Here is an 18,984-nt window from a genome sequence, read left to right on the forward strand (position 1 = left end):
CGCTCACACATTCCTACTTTGAAATCTTGGTTTTATTTTGCTCTTGAGATTTCTTCTGTGTTTTTCTTGAAACCAGTTACCGGTTTCTCCAACAACAATCATTACTATGCGTAGAGACATTAAGCGTCGACTGTCCTTTGGACAGTGAAGCATATCATGGCCATTCAGCCCATCTCATCTATGCCAACGTTTATGCTTCACACAAACTTTCTCCCATCCACCTTCATTTTATTTATTTTTGTTTAAAGTTTTTAAAGTTTATTTATTAGTGTCACAAGTAGGCTTACATTCACACTGCAATGAAGTTACCGTCAAAATCCCCGAGATGTCCTTCATCTAAATCCATCAACATAACCGTTTGTTTCTTTCTCCTTGTTATCCTTATTGAGCTTGCCCTTAAATACACCTCAACTATTCCTTGTAGTGGCACGTTCCACATTCTGACCATTCTCTCCACTCTCGTTGGGGAATCTCAAACAAGGGGGCCATAGTCTCAGGATAAAGGGACAATTCTTTAGGACTGAGATGTGGAGATATTTCTTCACTCAAAGGGTTGTGATTCTTTGGCATTCTCTACCCCAGTGGATTGTGGATATTCCATCATTGAATACATTTAGGGCTAAAATAGACACATTTTTGCTCTCTCAGGGAATCGATATATGTGAGGAGTGGACAGAATAATGAAGTTGAGGTTGAATCGTACTGAATGTTGGAGCAGGCACAACGAACTATGTGGTTTCTACTCCTCGATCTTAAGTTCTATACCCATAACCCCACTCATTTATCCCGTTAATTCCCCTAACCTACACATCTTGAGATACTAAAGGGCAATTTAGTATGGCCAATTCACCTAACTTGCACATCTTTGGACCGTGGGAGGAAACCAGAGCACCTGGAGGAAACCCACGCAGACACGGGGAGAATGTGCAAACTACACACAGACAGTGACCCAAGCCGGGAATTGAACCCGGGTCCCTGGAGCTGTGAGGCAGCAGTGCTAACCACAGTGCCACCGTGCCACCCCATGGAATTTTCCTGAATTACCTATAGGATTTATCAGTTATTATCTTATATTCATGACCTCTACTTTTTTGGACATGCCACATCTAAGTTCATAAGAATTAGGCCATTCGGCCCATTGAGTCTGCTCCATCATTCGATCATGGCTGATATGCTCCTCATCCCCATTTTCCTGCCTTTTCTTCATAACCTTTCAACCCATTACTCAAATCTATCTAACTCCTCCTTAAATTTACTCACTGTCCCAGCGTCCACCGTACTTTGGGGTAGCGAATTCCACAGATTCACAACCCTTTGGGAGAAATAGTTTCTCCTCAACTCTGTTTTAAATTTGCTACCCCTTATCCTAAGACTATGACCTCTTGTCCTAGAATGCCCCACAAGAGGAAGCATCTGCTCCACGTCTACTTTATCCATACATTTTACCTTTTACCCTGGCAAACCCCTTTCACAATCTTAAATCACATCTATCGGGGAATGGCTCAGTGAGCCCCAGCCACACTCAGTTTTTCCTGACAGTTATAATCTCTCAGTTTCGGACCCCGATGTTCTTCCCTCCAGCCACCTCCCAAACCCTACCCCCTTGTGCCGTGTTTTCCGGCAGAGAAAGATGGCTCGACATTGGCCACTGCTGGGATCCTTCAGTCCCACCAAGGTCTATGGCATTTTATATTGTTCATTCGCCCCTGCCACTAGGGAGCTCACCATTGAGGGGAAAGGGTAGTCACCTTCGGCGGGACCGGAAGATCCCACCGGTGGGAAAAGCCAGAAAATACTCCCCTTGGTCTTGTAAAAGAACACAGCCGACCGGATCCCATCTGGGAAGAGCCATGGGGATAAGGATGAGGGTGTCACGTTGGCACAGTGGTTAGCACAGCTGACTCACAGCGCTAGAGACCCGGGTTAAATTCTGGCCTTGGATGACTGTCTGTGCGGAGTCTGCACATTCGCCTTGTGTCTGCGTGGGTTTCCTCTGGGGACTCCGGTTTCCTCTCACAGTCCAAAGATTGAACAAAGAACAAAGAAAATTATAGCACAGGAGCAGGCCCTTCAAACCTGCACGGACCATGTTGCCCGTCTGATTAGGTCATGCTAAATTGCCCCTTCGTGCCAGGAGAATTAGCAGGGTAAATACGTGGGGTTACGGGGATAGAGCCTGGGTAGGATTGTTGTGGGTGCAGTCTTGATGGGCCGAATGGGCTCCTTCAGCACTGGAGGGATTCTATGATCCTATGAAAAATTCTCACCTGTGCTGGCGGACATCAACTAGAGTGCAGTGGGTGAATTTCACTGACATTCCCCTTTCCTGCTGCAGATGGGAAAATTCAGCCCCATGAACCCAGCAGTATCAGGGAGCTGAATTAAGATGAAAGGCTGATGATAAACTACCTTCTTCTCATTCTCTAGCTCAATAATTCATCCAACTCCTTCCTGCTGGAGGTGTTGTCACCACATATTAGATAAACAAATACAAGTTGGGGGGGGTGAAGTTAGGGAGGGGGTGGGGGGTGTCATGTGTGGGGGGGAATGGAATAATCAACAGAGACAGAAGTGAACAAGAGGACATGAAGCAAGTAATGATTCTGTTTAATTTCGGGAAGGAGAGCTAAGGGTGACAGCCAATTTAAAATATTCTAATTTTTAGATGGTACGTTGCCAAATACTTTGGCAAGATGTACATTCAAAGCCCATAAAGATTGACGCTGGCTTCAATTTAAATTTCTGTCACTCTCTGCTTCGATTCTCTTCACTAATCTGCTTATTGAAATGGTCCCTCGAGTGTTCCCATGGAAATCAGGAGAAGCTGAATTCAGTCTATTAAATCCACTGTTAAATGCTCTAAGCATCCCTCCCCCATCCATTATTTTTCTCTGCTTCCATCTTAAATATCTTGCCCCCTTGCTGACAGTCGACCGATCGGTAGCATACACCCTCTGCAACCCACCTGACTGGCTGTTACTCAGGGGCAACTCTGGTCTTTTTGACTGACAGTAACCAGTAAGGGAGCCGAGGGCTATTGGGCATAAGGCGGGAAAGTTGAGTTGTGGATTATCGTATCAGGTCGGTCATGATCTCGTTGAATGGCAGAGCAGACACGATGGGCCACATGGACTACTGCTGCTCCTACATCTTATGGTCATTCGGTCAGAAAAGAGGGTGCTGGAGAAGAGACGAACCCGGGCATCCCTTTTCTGAAGCCCACATACCCAAGCTGGATTGACTGGGTGGGTGATCAGAAGCAACACCCCTCGACAGTTTCCTCCTCCCTGCCCTCTAATCCAGGGTTGCTGAGTTCCATTGTAGTACCTCCAGAAAAGAAGTTCTTCTATTTTTTTTTTAATGGATTGTATCTTATCAGAAGCTGTTCTTCAGTGAGTTTTATTCCATCGTTCGTCGGCCGTGGAAACAATGGTCCATCCCTGATTCATTGAGAAGGTGGTGGTGGGCCACCTTCTTGAACAGCTGGAGTTGAGGTGGTGTAGGTACACCCACAGTGCTGTTCAGGAGGGAGTTCCAGAATTTTGACCCAGTGGCAGTGAAGGAACAGTGATAGATTCGCAATTTAGGATAGTGTGTGGCTTGGAGGAAGAATGCCACTAGTCGCTGACTGCCAATCAGAAAAAGACCCATTTCTGCCAACTCTGCTAACCAGCTTTCTATCCATCTCGAGACATTACCTGCAATCCCAAGTGCTTTAACTTTACATAGTAGGCTGCTATGTGAGACCTTGTCGAAAGCCTTCTGAAAGTCTAAATAAACCACATCCGCTGGTTCTCCTCGATCAACTCTACTAGTTACATCCTCAAAGAATTCCAATAGATTCATCAGGGCATGATTTCCCTTTGTCTGATTATACCACTGCCTTCCAAATGCTGAGTTAAGAAATCCTCATGTGATGCTTCAGTTATATAGAGCCTGAAACAGACTCTATCTGAAGTTCAATTCTGGAGACCAAACTGCAGGAAGATTATTTTGGTCTGGGAAGGAAATACAGTGAAAATTCACCAAAATTTATACCAGGTCTTAAAGGGTTAGATTTTGAGAACCGATTGAACAATCTTGGGTTCGTACTCCCCTTCAGCTTAGAAAGTTGAGCCATGATCAAATCACGCATTTAAAGTGATTTGAGACAAGATGAAGGTCGCGAAAGCAATGTCCAATTGCTGGGGAATCTTAAATTGAGAACCATGCCATTTTTGAGCAAAATCACGATTTTCCACACAAGTGTTACTGGAAGCCTGCAACTCTCTCCCTCTCTCTCACACACACAAAAGGCTGGGCCTATAGACATTTTCCAACTTGAAATCAAAAGATTTTTTTATTGGGTAAGGATATCAAAAAGTACGGAGCAGACGTGGATAGAGATTGCAAGAAGCTACGAAGGGTCGTGAACGAAGCCCAGTCCATCACACAAACCAGCCTCCCGTCCATTGACTCCGTCTACACTTCCTGCTGTCTCGGAAAAGCAGCCAGCAAAATCAAGGACCCCACGCACCCCGGACATTCTCTCTTCCACCTTCTTCCGTCGGGACAGTGGCACAGTGGTTAGCACTGCTGCCTCACAGCGCCAGGGACCCAGCTTCGATTCCCGGCTTGGGTGACTGTCCGTGTGGATTTTGCACATTCTCCCCATGTCTGCGTGGGTTTCCTCCGGGTGCTCAGGTTTCCTACCACAGTCCAAAGATGTGTGGGTTAGGTGGGTTGGCCATGCTAAGCTGCCCCTTAGCTTGAGGGAGACTAGCTAGGGTAAATGCATGGAGTTGTGGGGATGGGGCCTGGGTAGGATTGTGGTCAGTGCAGACATGATGGGCCGAATGGCCTCCTGCATTGCAGGATTCTATGAAAAAGATACAAAAGTCTGAGGTCACGTACCAACCGACTCAAGAACAGCTTCTTCCCTGCTGCTATCAGATTTTTGAATGAACCAACCATATATTAAGTTGATCTTTCTCTACACCCTAGCTATGATGGTAACACTACATTCTGCACCCTCTCCTTTCCTTCTCTATGAACAGTATGCTTTGTCTGTATAGCGCACAAGAAACAATACTTTTCACTGTATGTTAATACATGTGACAATAATAAATCAAATCCAAATAAAAGATAGAGTTGGACCAACCGTCATCAAATTAAATGCTGGAACAGGCTTGAGGCCTGTTCCTTTCTTATGCCTCCTAACCATCCACCAATGTTTATTTTTCAAACTAAGCTGTCATACTGGTTAAGTTATAACAGAAACTATTAAAATAAATTGATTCTGTAAGAACGTTTAGCTGACACCGAAAGCAAAGCCCTTCATGCAACCACCCCACGCTGAGCAATGAAGTGGAATCAGATTCACAGACTGGATTTTACACCCCCACATCCAGCCAATCATGCTCAGTGCTCAGGGTGAGGTGGGTGGGGTGGGGGGGGAGGGGGGGCACTAAAAATATAAGGGGTGGCAAGCCTCACCATCTTCCCACTCACCCTTGCGCTGTCCCGATAACACAGCAGCCTTGCCGCCATTTTGAAATAGGTAATTAAAACTCACTTGAGCTCATTGCTGAGCCAATTGACCCGGATGATTCGGCAGGTGGGCGGGAGGGGCAGGCTGTTTACTTTTTAAGTCAACTGCTTAAAAGGCAGGAAGGAAATGAGAGGAGGGGGGTGAGTTGAGGGGAGCCCCGGATGCACTGGGGGCAAACCCCTGAGATAATCCCCCCCAGGAGTTCCATGGGGAATCTCTGATTGATCATAATGAATGTGATGATAAGCCATGATCATAATGAATGGTGGAGCAGGCTCGAAGGGCCGAATGGTCTACTCCTGCTTCTAGTTTCTGTGTTTCTACGTTTCTGTGATCTCCCTGTGGGGCTCACTGAATATGAGTTCCCCTGGTAACCAGCAATGGCCTGCCCAGGTGGAACTCATCACTTCAGTCCTTTATAAGGCATACACCGGGATGGGTCTGCAGAACTATTCTCCCAGGATGTAACGAGTGTATGTACGCCATGGAGTAGTGGCTTAATTTTGCGTTTAACAATAAATACCATTCCTTTCCAGTCTGGCTTCCTGAGTTATTTCACCCCCCACTTTTGTTCCTCCTGCCCATCCTCCAAAACCCAGCCTCCACCTCCCCTTCCCCATCTCCCCCTCCCCCTCTCCCCTTCCCTTTCTGCCTACATTGCCGTATCCCGTCCCATCCTAAAAATCCCAGAATTTACCTCAATCCGGACGCCAACACTATTGTCCACTTGCAATCCCAGCAGCACCCCCTCCCACCCACCAATGAGGTCTGCTGCTGCTCGGGCCGCCAGAGCATCCAACCAATCAGATTCACCAGCAGCTCCTGAGGGCGGGATTGCCCCCCCCACATTGGGGGCGGCACGGTGGCACAGTGGTTAGCTCTGCTGCCTCACAGCGCCAGGGACCCGGGTTCGATTCCCGACTTGGGTCACTGTCTGTGCGGAGGTTGCACATTCTCCTCGTGTCTGCGTGGGTTTCCTCCGGGTGCTCCGGTTTCCTCCCACAGTCCAAAGATGCGCGGGTTAGGTTGATTGGCCATGGTAAAATTGCCCCTTAGTGTCCTGAGATGCGTAGGTTAGAAGGATTAGCGGGTAAATATGTAGGGATAAGGGGGTAGGGCCTGGGTGGGATTGTGGTCGGTGCAGACTCGATGGGCCAAGTGGCCTTTTTCTGCACTGTAGGGTTTCTATGATTTCTATGATTTCTAACCCACTCTTCCAATGGCGGGGGGGGGGGGGGGGGGGGGGGAGTTGGTGAGTAATACGCTCTCCTCCATCCCTCCACCCCTATGAAATCCAGCCCATGATCCAAGTCACAAATCCGCCGCAATAACTTTCAGCAGAAAGTGCGTCTCAATGTGAGTGCCAGCCGCTTAAAGCAAATGTGATCAATTATTAAAATAATGCTGTCATTCTCCCGGCAATATATCAGATTGCAAGATGACTTTGGGAGGTTTTGAGGGGTTCGGCTCCATGTATATCTGTCTGTTAGTTGTCATGAAACATTGATATTTCACCTTGCTGTTATTTTTCTTCTTACACTAATGCTTACCCGTTCTCAGAAGACAGAGAGCTGGAGGCTTTGTGTATTGAATGAAAACTGACACACAATAGATAAATCAACCAGCGTTCTCAGTATGCTCTGCCGCCCTTTTTATTTCTGTGATAGGCTTTTCCAGAGATGAAAGAAGACATTATTTTCCCAGTGAGACTTGTGTGTCTTTGAAATCTTTCCCACTGTCACTCTGTGATAAACCCCTTCCCTTACATCATTATCGATTATCAATAGGCCACATGACACGCTCGCCATGGCAACCAGACCAGGCAGATCGCCCTTAGCATTCTCTAAACCTGTTCGATGTCGGGCTGAATTTTCCCAGCCCATTTGGCAGGGCTGGTAAAATGGAAGGAGGAAGGGGGAAACGGGGGGAGGGCACCGAGAGGAGTACCCAATGTCTTCCCGCCGTCATGTCACATTACCAACGACGGGATACCTGGCAGCTCAACGGCCCACCGAAGGGTTAATTGAGCCATAGAGTCACAGAGGTTTACAGCATGGAAACAGGCCCTTTGGCCCAACTTGTCCATGCTGCCCTTTTTTAAAAAACCCCTAATCTAGTCCCAACAAGCCACTTCCAATAAAAGTTTAAAAGTTTAAAATAAAGTTTATTTATTAGTGTCACAAGTCGGCTTACATTAACACTGCAATGAAGTTACTGTGTAAATCCCCTAGTCACCACACTCTGGCGCCTGTTCGGGTACACTGAGGGAGAATTTAGCATGGCCAATGCACCTAACCAGCACATCTTTCAGACTATGAGAGGGAACCATAGCACCCGGAGGAAACCCACGCAGACACGGGGGGAGAACGTGCAGATTCCGCACAGACAGTGACCCAAGCCAGGAATCGAACCCGGGTCCCTTGCTAGTAATGCTAATGGAGATATCTCACAAATTCTGTGGGAACATGGATGCGCACAGAATGATTATTACCAGTCCCACTTTCAAGGGTCCAGCAGCAGCCAGTCACTAACCTTCAAGTATAACCTGCACCAGGTCCTGAGCTGACATCCGACCTTTTCTTACAAAGCACTGATAGGCCCCTCCATCACTCTTCGCCAATCCGTCTATCGTCAAGCTCTCCTGGTTGTCTCCGGTGACTCTCACATTGTTGCCAGGGGCGATGATCTCACCGTTCTGATACCACTGCACTTCATAGTCCTCCGCTCCAGTTACAGCACAGGACAACGATACCTTGCTACCAATGCTGGTTTTCACCTTATGTGGACTCACTGCTGCCTTCAGCCGCTCTGTGCATTGAAATAATAAAGAGAAATCATTGTGTTCAGAATATTCATGGCAGTCATTATGCATTGATACTTGCAAACTCTCTGTACGTATAAAATGCCATGATGTGGAAGTGCTGGTGTTGGACTGGGGTTGGGCACAGTAAGAAGTCTCACAAACACCAGGTTAAAGTCCAACAGGTTTATTTGGTATCACGAGCTTTCAGAGCGCTGCTCCTTCATCAGGCGAGTGACTCACCAGCGCTCCAAAAGCTCGTGATAGCAAATAAACCTGTTGAATTTTAACCTGGTGTTGTGAGACTTCTTACTCGGTAAAAAGGAGGAGAAATAGTTCCGTTCATGTTTCGCGTGCGTAGGTTTACATTGAATTTACTGTGCAAAAATAGGTCATCCAGCCCAACTGAACCATGTTGTGTTTATGCTGCACTCAGGCCTCCTCCCTTTGATCTTCATCTCACCCAATCAACGTAATGGTTTCTGTTGTTATGTACCCAAACATGGGCCACAAACAGCGATGTAACAAGCAACCCATTAATCTGTCCTTGGTGATGTTATTTTGGTTAGCCAACAGGACAACTCTCCGCTCCTTATTCAAGAACATTTTTATTATTCGTTCATGCGATATGAGCATCGCTGGGTGGGCCAGCGTCCCTGACAGTAATTAAGATTCAACTACATTGCTGTGGCTCTGGAGCCACATGTCGGCCAGACCGAGTAAGGATGGCAGATTTCCTTCCGAAAGGACATTAGTGAAGAAGATAGGTTTTTACCACAATGGTTTCATGACTCTTAATTCCAGATTTTTATTGAATTCAAATTTCACCATCTGCTGTGGTGGGATTTGAACCCAGGTCCCCGGAGCATTAACCTGGGTCTCTGGATTATTAGTCCAATGACAACGCCACTATGCCACTGCCAAGGATTCATTCATGTTCACCGCAGCATCAATAGATCCTCAGTCCAATATGATTCCCAAAGAGCCTCTGAAAGCTCAACATTGCCTCACTACTGCATTTGCCACCAATTTTGCTCAGCTCTTCGAGTGTGGCTCAAACTAAGATCCTCTGCCTCAGGGGCGAGAGTGCTATCAAGTAGTAATTAGGCACGGGAGACCAATGTTATGAATTTGTGCTTCTGGCATGTTCTAGCAGTGGGGAGACACAGTACCTGCCAGAGAGATCAGCCCTCACATAGCGAGTAATGAAGAAGTTAATTGGAGATGGTTAAACCTATCGCAATTATAACAAATCTTTGATTACCTTTGTTCAATTAGTGTCTCTAGAATCTACAATTAAAGAGAGTTCTACTCTGTAAACTCTGTAAAACTAACAGAAATATAACAAGTGTAGTTAGTTTTTAGTCCCCAGTGATACTGGGGGGCAGTTAGAGATCGGCAATAAGTGATACTGTGATTACCATCAGTACTGTACACCTCACCTCTGGTGGATTGGTGACAATTGCTGGAATTTAATGGTGGTAGGATCCCTCTGAGGGGGGTGTTGTCGGAGACCCTGTTTCGGAGGTCAGTAGGATCTGGACCGCACCCGACACTGTCATTCCTGTCAAGTGTCCACCCCCAGGATTTTGACCCAGCGACAGTGAAGGAATGGTGATATATTTCTAGTTCAGGATGGTGAGTGGCTTGGAGGGGAACTTCCAGCTGGTGGCATTCCCAGGTGCTCTTGTCCTTCTAGATGGTAGTGGTCGTGGGTTTGGAATCGTACAATCGTACAGTCCCTACAGTGCAGAAGGAGGCCATTCGGCCCATTGAGTCTGCACCGACCACAATCCCACCCTATTCATATAACCCCACATATTTACTCTGCTAATCCCCCTGACACTAGGGTCAATTTAGCATGGCCAATCAACCTAACCCACACATCTTTGGACCATAGGAGGAAACCGGAGCACCCGGAGGAAACCCACATAGACACGGGAAGAATGTGCAAACTCCACACTGACAGTGACCCGAGGCCGGAATTGAACCCGGATCCATGGCGCTGTGAGGCAGCAGTGCTAACCACTGCCGCTATTAATCATAATGATTAATCACTAATGAAAAACACCTACAATGGCTACACCATCCAAACATCCACACCTCCCGTTATGGCTACCTCCTTGTGGTTATCAGCGTTCTCACACGCTGTCGCTTGGTCAGCTTGTTTGTGCTGCCCATCTGCAAGTGTGGGAACTGCACTGAAACATCTTAGTAAGAAGTCTCACAACACCAGGTTAAAGTCCAACAGGTTTATTTGGTAGCAAATACCATAAGCTTTCGGAGCACTGCTCCTTCGTCAGATGGAGTGGTCTCTGAAACATCTTCACAGCAACTTCCCAGGGAACTGTGTTGTACTCAATTCACAGGGGAATTCTATCGCATTCAATGATTTCACCCCTTCAGAGCAATTGAAAGTAAAAATATTTACTTGGAGGAAGATTAATTTTCGTGGAGAGACAACAGATCTGGCCCAGCTTAACTGGAGTTAAAGATTGGCAGACAAAACTGTAATTGAACAATGGGATGTCTTGATAGACAAGACAGTTTAGGTACAGTCAATGTATATTCCTACAAGGCCGCAAAGCCGATTTCCATATTCATAACATGCTTTGCATATCATTAGTGAATCCTGGAAAGTATCATCCGGGCTCACTTGCCCTTATCTGCTTGCCAGTCGAGGTCCTCACCAGTGAGAATCATGTATGGTCCTCACCGATGGAGACCAGATGGCCTTGCTGGTGGAAACGGAGGCCACTGAAGCCCCCTGGGTAGTTGAATGTGTGTGACCTAAGGACCTGAGTTCCTGCAGTGCATCTTGTAGGTTATACACATGGCTGACACTATTCATCGGTGGCGGAGGGAGTGGATGTTTGTGGGTGGGCTGCCAATCAAGCCAGGCTGCTTTTTCCTGGATGGTGTCAAGCATCTTGAGTGTTGTTGGAGCTGCACCCATCCAGGCAAGTGGAGAGTATTCCATTCTGACTTGCGCCTTGTAGATGGTGGGCAGTCTTTGTGGAGTCAGGAAGTGAGTTACTCACCGCAGGATTCCCAGCCTTTGACCTGCTCTGCTGGCCACAGTATTTATATGGCTAGTCCGGTGCAGTTTCTGGTCAATGGTAACCCCCAGGATGTTAATGGTGGGGGATCCAGCGATGGTAATGCCATTGAATGTCAAAGGGCAATGGTTAGATTCTCTTTTATTGCAGCTGGTCATTGCCTGGCACTTGTGTGGCATGAATGTTACTTGACACATGTCCACCTAAGCCTGGATATTGTCCAGGTCTTGCTGCATTTGGACATGGACTGCTTCAGTATCTGAGGAGTCACAAATGGTGCTGAACATTGTGCAATCATGGGCGAACATCCCCATTTCTGACCTCATGATGGAAGGGAGGCCGTTGATGAAGCAACTGATGATGGTGGAATTATTTACCACAAGGGGCTGTAGAGGTTGGGTCATTAGGTATGTTCAAGGCTGAGATAGACAGATTTTTTTTTAAGTTGAGGATTATCACATCAGATCAGTCATGATCTAATTGAATGGTGGAGCAGGCTTGATGGGCTAAATGGCCTACTTCTGCTCCTATGTTTTATGATCTTATGATCTCCACCACTGGTGGGGTGCCAGAGGTAGCTGGAAGGTGTTCTCAATTGGCCACTTAATTGGCTCAATTGGCTGCTGGGCTGGGATACCGTCTGCCATCTTCCCCACCACTGGCAGGATGGCATTGCATGGGAAGATGACGGGCACACCATCTCCCATCTTTCATATACATTTTATGGGCCACAGCCTCCCATCTGGTCCCCAAAGGGCTGGTAAAATCCTGCTGAATGCTCCAGTTGTGTGTTCCAGTCAGGTGGCCACACTTGTTGTGTCGACCTCCTCACATTCCTCAACAATATTACATTGCTATCAGAATATTAGTTCATCTCTGGGGTGGTGAGATTGTTTTATGAGGAGAGATTGAGGAGACTGGGTCTGGGGTGGCATGGTGCACAGTGGTTAGCACTGCTGCTTCATAGCACTAGGGGCCCAGGTTCGATTCCCGGCTTGGGTCACTGTCTGTGTGGAGTTTGCACGTTCTCCCCATGTTTGCGTGGGTTTCCTCCGGGTGCTCCGGTTTCCTCCCACTCTCCAAAAGACATACTGGTTAGGTGCATTGGTCACGCTAAATTCTCCCTCAGTGTACCCGAACAGGCGCCGGAGTGTGGAAACTGGGGGATTTTCACAGTAGCTTCATTGCAGTGTTAATGTAAGCTGACTTGTGACATTAATAAATAAACATAAAGACTGTATTCCTTTAAGTTTGGAATAATGAGAGTGAGTGACCTCTTGGTAATGTACAATCCTCACAGAGTGTGACAGGCTGGATGTAGATGAGATGTTTCACCTGTCTAGTGAGTCTAAAACTGGGGCACACAATTTCACAATAAGGGAAAAAGCCATTTAAGATTGAGATGGGGAGGAATTTCTTCACTCAGAGGGTCAAGGGCAAAATCTATTTGGTTAGAGCTGAGGAACAAAAGATGTACAGTTATATTGCTCGGTACAGATGAATCTTTGGAATTCTCTGCCCTGGAGGCCTGTGGAAGCTCAATCACTGAACATTTTCATCGCTGGAACCAGAACCAGGGGTCACAGTCTGAGGATTCAGTGTAGACACAGTAAGAAGTTTAACAACACCAGGTTAAAGTCCAACAGGTTTATTTGGTAGCAAAAGCCACACAAGCTTTCGGAGCTCTTAGCCCCTTCTTCAGGTGAGTGGGAATTCCCACTCACCTGAAGAAGGGGCTAAGAGCTCCGAAAGCTTGTGTGGCTTTTGCTACCAAATAAACCTGTTGGACTTTAACCTGGTGTTGTTAAACTTCTTACTGTGTTTACCCCAGTCCAACGCCGGCATCTCCACATCATGATTCAGGGTAGACCATTTAGGACGGAGGTGAGGAGACATTTCTTTACCCAAAGAGTGGTGGGCCTGTGGAATTTGTTACCACAGGAAGTAGTTGATGCCAAAACATTGAATGTATTCAAGAGGCGGCTGGATGTAGCACTTGGGGCGAATGGGATCAAAGGTTATGGGGAAAAAGCAGGATTAGGCTACTGAGTTGGATGATCAGCCATGATCGTGATGAATGGCGGAGCAGGCTCCAAATGGCCTCCTCCTGCTCCTATCTCCTATGTTTCTATGTTTCTGTGATAGATTACTGGAGACTATTGACATCAAGGGGTATGGAGATGGTGTGGGAAAGTGGCAGTGAGGTAGATCAGCCTTAGCGGAGCAGGCTTGATGGGCTGAATGGCCCTATATTCCTACATCCCTAATATCTCTTTTCTCCCCGACGTGTCTTTTTTTTTAATTCATTTTTTACTGGATGTGGGTGTCGCTGGCTGGGCCAGCATTTATTGCCCATCCCTAACTGCCCTCCATTTCAGAGGGCATTTGAGAATAAAATACATTGCCTGCAAAGTGATAAATGTTTAGAGCCTTGTCTCCCAAACTTCATCAGCAAGGTGACAGTGCCCCTGTGCTTCACCTCCTCAAATTTATCAATGAGATTACAGCATCCCTTTACCTTTTGCTGCACGGCCGCCCTTTGAGAAGTGACCTCAGTGTTAATGGGTCACAGTCTCAATTTACTGATCAAATGCCTCTTGAACAGACGGTGTACAGCAGGGCTGAGTTGGTATGACATTCAACTCTCATTTGCACAGCAGTCAGTTCAATTTATTTGATGTTTCAGCAATCTGTCCCATTCAGGGAGCTCATCAAAATGTTTATTAACGGATAATTGGTAACAATAAGTAACATGCTGTTTCAATAAGATTTCAGATTGTGAGGACTTGAGGGCCTGACGATGAAGTGTTTTAGTCAGCGGCTATATTCCAACGTTTCTACTCTCCAATTTGCCAACTCCATCCTCCACCCTCCAGACAGCTGAGCTCCTCAAAACATTCTGCTATCCCGACCCTAACTTGCCCCCAAATTCTGTTCAACCGGCTGATCCAGGCTGGCTCCCGGTCCACAGTTAAAAGTCATATCCATATTTTCAAATCCCTCCACACCATCATAACTCCCTATTCCGACCAGAAAGCGTGGATTGCAGAAGTAGGCCATTCGGCCCATCAACTCTGCCTCGCCATTGAAGGGGATCATGACTGATCTGATATGATAATCCTCAACTCCACTTTCCTGTCTAATTCCCTTGATTCCCACATTTGTGGGCAACATGAAATATGCTAAGACTGTAAACGATGAGGAGGATAGTATAGAGCTAACATCCCGCAGTGTCTTACACGTGTTGCACGATTAATAGTTTGCAGCCATTTTTCAAAGGTAGATCAGTAGGCATCAGGGTTTCTAACCTCCTGCTGGGTTCCAAAGTCTCCCTTAATATAAGCTCCCGAGTGGGTCAATCGAAATATCCCTGGAACGAAACACGTTATGCTCGCCCTAATGCCAAAATCAAAACAATTTGGGGTCTAGGCTAACTTCATAACATACCTTGGAGTTTCTGAACTGGTCCCTAACAATATGTTCGTTTGGATTGTCACTCAAACGTTAAGGCTTTCACTCCTGGCAATTGCAGACCAGTTGGAACATGTATCCATCTTCGAACTCCAAATTGGTGCTTCAGGCAACAATATCCCTCATCTTTTTTGACGATTGTGCCTTTAAATTGAACATGTGTTCTGGAAATGGAATTGCACTTGCCTTGGGCAACAGAGGAATGGCTAAAATTAAGGTAAAGCTCTGTTTTATGTTGTTTTACTGCGGACCACGGACACAATAAAATCATTTGCAAGAAATCTTGTTGATTTATGAAGAATTGAAATCTAAGCTAAACTAAAAGCTGGGCCAGATCTGCTCCAGCTCTAGCCCATGTTCATCCTTGGCTTTCCCTGGTGCCATCATTGGTGGTTCTGCCCTCAGTTGCCTGGGCCCAACTTCTGGAATTCCCATCCTGTAACTTTTCCATCTCTCTCTCTCTCTCTCCTCCTCTCTTTCCTCCTTTTGAGAACTTCCTCAAAAGCTGCTTCATTGGTGAACTTGTTCCTTTTCTGTTTTGGTGTCAAGCTTCATTTGATGATGCTGCTATGAGATATCTGGGCAGGTTTGGCTATACTGAAGGCACTAGAAAAATGTAAGGTGTTGTTGTTTAAAGATCCCCAATGCCGACACTATAGTTAAGAAAGCCTCTACTTTCTCAAAAGACTAAGGAAATTTGGCATGTCAGCTACGACTCTCACCAACTTTTACAGATGCACCACAGAAAGCATTCTTTCTGGTTGTATCACAGCTTGGTATGGCTCCTGCTCTGCCCAAGACCACAATAAACTACAAAAGGTCGTGAATGTAGCCCAATCCATCACGCAAACCAGCCTCCCATCCATTTACACTGTTAAAACCTCCCGCTGCCTCGACAAAGCAGCCAGCATAATTAAGGACCCAACACACCCCCGGACATTCTCTCTTCCACCTTCTTCCGTCGGGGAAAAGATACAAAAGTCTGAGGTCACGCACCAACCGACTCAAGAACAGTTTCTTCCCTGCTGCTGTCAGACTTTTGAATGGACCTACCTTGCATTAAGTTGATCTGTCTCTACACCCTAGCTATGACTGTAACACTACATTCTGCACTCTCTCCTTTCCTTCTCTATGAACGGTATGTTTTGTCTGTACAGCGCGCAAGAAACAATACTTTTTACTGTTTGTTAATACATGTGACAATAATAAATCAAATCAAATCAAATCTTGTTCAAATGTTTTTTATTCTCTACCAAAATCCTTAAAGGTTTCAATGGAATGGTCCTTCTGTAATTCATTTTTGCTGCAATTTAATTTCTGAGCATGCAGCAAAGCCAGAATACCTTCTACCGTACGAGAGGTGGAATGTGTTCTTAAATTATATATAATTAATTTATTAATTTGAAAAAAAGTACAGGGGGAAAATGAGGATTTGTTTGCACAGCAAGGACCTGGAATGTGCTGCCTGAAAGGGTGATGGAAGCAGATTGAATAGTAACATTCAAAAAAGAATTAGAGGTGGTGGCATAGTGGGATTATCACTGGACTAGCAATCCAGGGTCATGCTCTGGGGACCCGGGTTCGAATCCCACCATGGCAGATGGTGAAATTTGAACTCAATAAAAAATCTGGAATTAAAAGTCTTATGTTAACCATGAAACCATTGTTGATTGTTGTAAAAGCCCATCTGGTTCAATAAGGGAAGGAAATCTGCCATCCTTACCTGGTCTGGCTTACACGTAACTCCAGATCCACAGCAATGTGGTTTACTCTCAAATGCCCTCTGAAATGGAGGGCAGTTCAGGATGGGCAATAAAGGCTGGCCCAACCAGCGAAGACAAGATCCTGTAAAAATAACTAAATACTTGAACAGAAGAGGGGGAGTCGGGCTAATTAGATAGCTCTTTAAAAGACAAGAACAGCCATGCTGGGCTGAATGGTCTTCGAGCAGAGTCTGGGAAAGAGTGGACTGGATATGCGAAATTCAGCAAGAAGATTAGCATGACAAGACATTAGCCAGACATATAATAGGTCTTATATCGGTAAACCTCTCTCAAACTGATGGCAGCCAGTGTCTGAAGTGGGTGCGTCATTCACTTACGTTTTACATTCAGTCGGCCGACAACCTCGGCGTTCCCAAAGGTGTTCCACACCTCGCAGATGTACCTTCCTGTATCCGCTGGGCCTGTCTTCATAATGAGCAGCCCAGTGACAGTTTGCCTGAACCTGCTGTCTCGTGCTAGGGGGGCATTGTCCTTCACCCAGCGGTATTTCGGGGCAGGATGCCCGGAGGCTTTACAAGGCAATTCGACCCGTTGATCCGCCATGACCGTTCGGTGGTCAAATCCATCCAGAACTGTCGGAGCCGAATTGGCAGGATCTGTGTTTGGGGCGGGGGGGGGGGGGGGGGGGGGGAATCACAGTCATATTTGATAAATGAAATTACGACAAGCTTCAAATTTCCACACAAAACTCAACAAAGTGAGAGGATGTTTGCTATTAACATTCAAATTGCCAACAGTGCTGCTCCTTTCCCTAAACCCCACCCCACCAACCACCCTCTCCAGGTTGACTTCTGTTGGGGTGGAGGAAGCCCACAATAGTTTGAGTTAAGAGAGCCCACCAATGTCTCTACTTTCTCAGGAGGCTAAGGAAATTTGGTATGTCCATTACAACTCTTACCAACATTTACAGATGTACCATAGAAAGCATTCTTTCTGTTGTATCACAGCTTGGTATGGCTCCTACTCTGACCAAGACCGCAAGAAACTACAAAGAATTGTGAATGTAGCAAACCAGTCTCCCATCCATTGACTCTGTCTACACTTCCCGCTGCCTCGGAAAAGCAGCCAGCATAATCTAGGATTCCAGGCACCCCAGACATACGCTCTTCCACCTTCTTCCATCGGGAAAAATACAAAAGTCTGAGAACATGTACCAACCGACTCAAGAACAGCTTCTTCCCTGCTGCCATCAGACTTTTGATGGACCTACCTTTTTTAAGTTGATCTTTCTTGACATCTTAGCTATGACTGTAACACTACATTCTGCACTCTCTCCTGTCCTTCTCTATGAACAGTACGCAAGAAACAATGCTTTTCACTGTATACTAATACATGTGACAATAATGAATCAAATCAAATCAAAACAATGGACATCTCTTCTCACACCTTGCTCCAAGTCTGCATTAGACTCTATGGTGAACATTGACAGCAACTCAACCAAGAAGGGCATCAAAGCTGAAATCATTCCGGTCTTCACCTATTATCAACACTCGGACTGGAAACCTTGGCTACTCTCGCCTACCCAGTCACAAATGCTCCGGCCCTCTAGAGCAGCAATGGGTGTTAACTTGATACTCCCACCTCTAGATCAGAATGTGGTGCGTTCAAACTTGACTGATTTTGTAATCTAGTCCAATGCTATCTACAACCCACGCTTTGAAATTTCCTTCTAAAACCCCTCTGCCTCCTTTAAAATTCCCCTTAAAACCCACCTCTTCAACCAAACCTTTGCTCGCCTCTTCTAATTATTCCAATAAGTGCCTTGGGATGCTCCTGCTACCTTATAGCTGCTAATTTGCCATGACCGCTGAACTATACAACAGTTATGTTTTGAAATATACCTTTAGTTCAAAGTAAAACAGGTAATCCCAGATAAACAGCCCAGAGACATGCCCATGTGATCCAGTTGACATGGGGAGTGAAATTCAAACAGAAATCCAGTTTTCACATTTCACAGTATTTCACAGAAAAGGACAGCTGTTGTTTCTGACATCTGAGACAAAAGGTTTCTGCAGTTGGAAAGCAGGGTGAACTGACAACTAAACAGGGGGCAGGATTTCCCCACCGCATTCGCCCCAAGGCTGGAAATTCCCATCGAGGTCAACAGACCTTTGCATGGTCCGCCACCGTCTGCTGCGATTCCCATGGCGGGCAGGACATGAAAATTCTACCCAGGATGTTTTTAATAGTTTGGTTTCTGTTCAAAAGAAAGGGAACCGAACAGATGGCTCTTTCAGATTTAAGGAACAGTGAGCTGTTGAGGTGGAGTGGAACGATTGTCGAAGGACACCAGAGGTTTCAACTGGGGAGAAATGAACATGCGCTGGAGAGCTTTGAGTG

The 18,984-nt window shown here is 46.2% G+C and overlaps 1 protein-coding gene across 4 annotated transcripts in view; it reads right to left on the reverse strand.

The window, feature by feature from the left end:
- The window catches only part of LOC144506201 (cell adhesion molecule DSCAM), a 518,357-nt gene that overhangs the window by 216,885 nt on the left and 282,488 nt on the right, over positions 1-18,984 (reverse strand). For all 4 annotated transcript variants that reach the window (XM_078232062.1, XM_078232059.1, XM_078232061.1 and 1 more), the window contains exons 4-5: positions 16,962-17,240; positions 8,063-8,338 (exon numbers count right to left, since the gene is read on the reverse strand). In XM_078232062.1, the coding sequence (XP_078088188.1) occupies positions 8,063-8,338; positions 16,962-17,240 (555 nt within the window). The remainder of the gene's footprint in view (positions 1-8,062; positions 8,339-16,961; positions 17,241-18,984) is intronic.

Source organism: Mustelus asterias, chromosome 17 (assembly GCF_964213995.1).
Source record: "Mustelus asterias chromosome 17, sMusAst1.hap1.1, whole genome shotgun sequence".
NCBI lineage: Eukaryota > Metazoa > Chordata > Chondrichthyes > Carcharhiniformes > Triakidae > Mustelus > Mustelus asterias.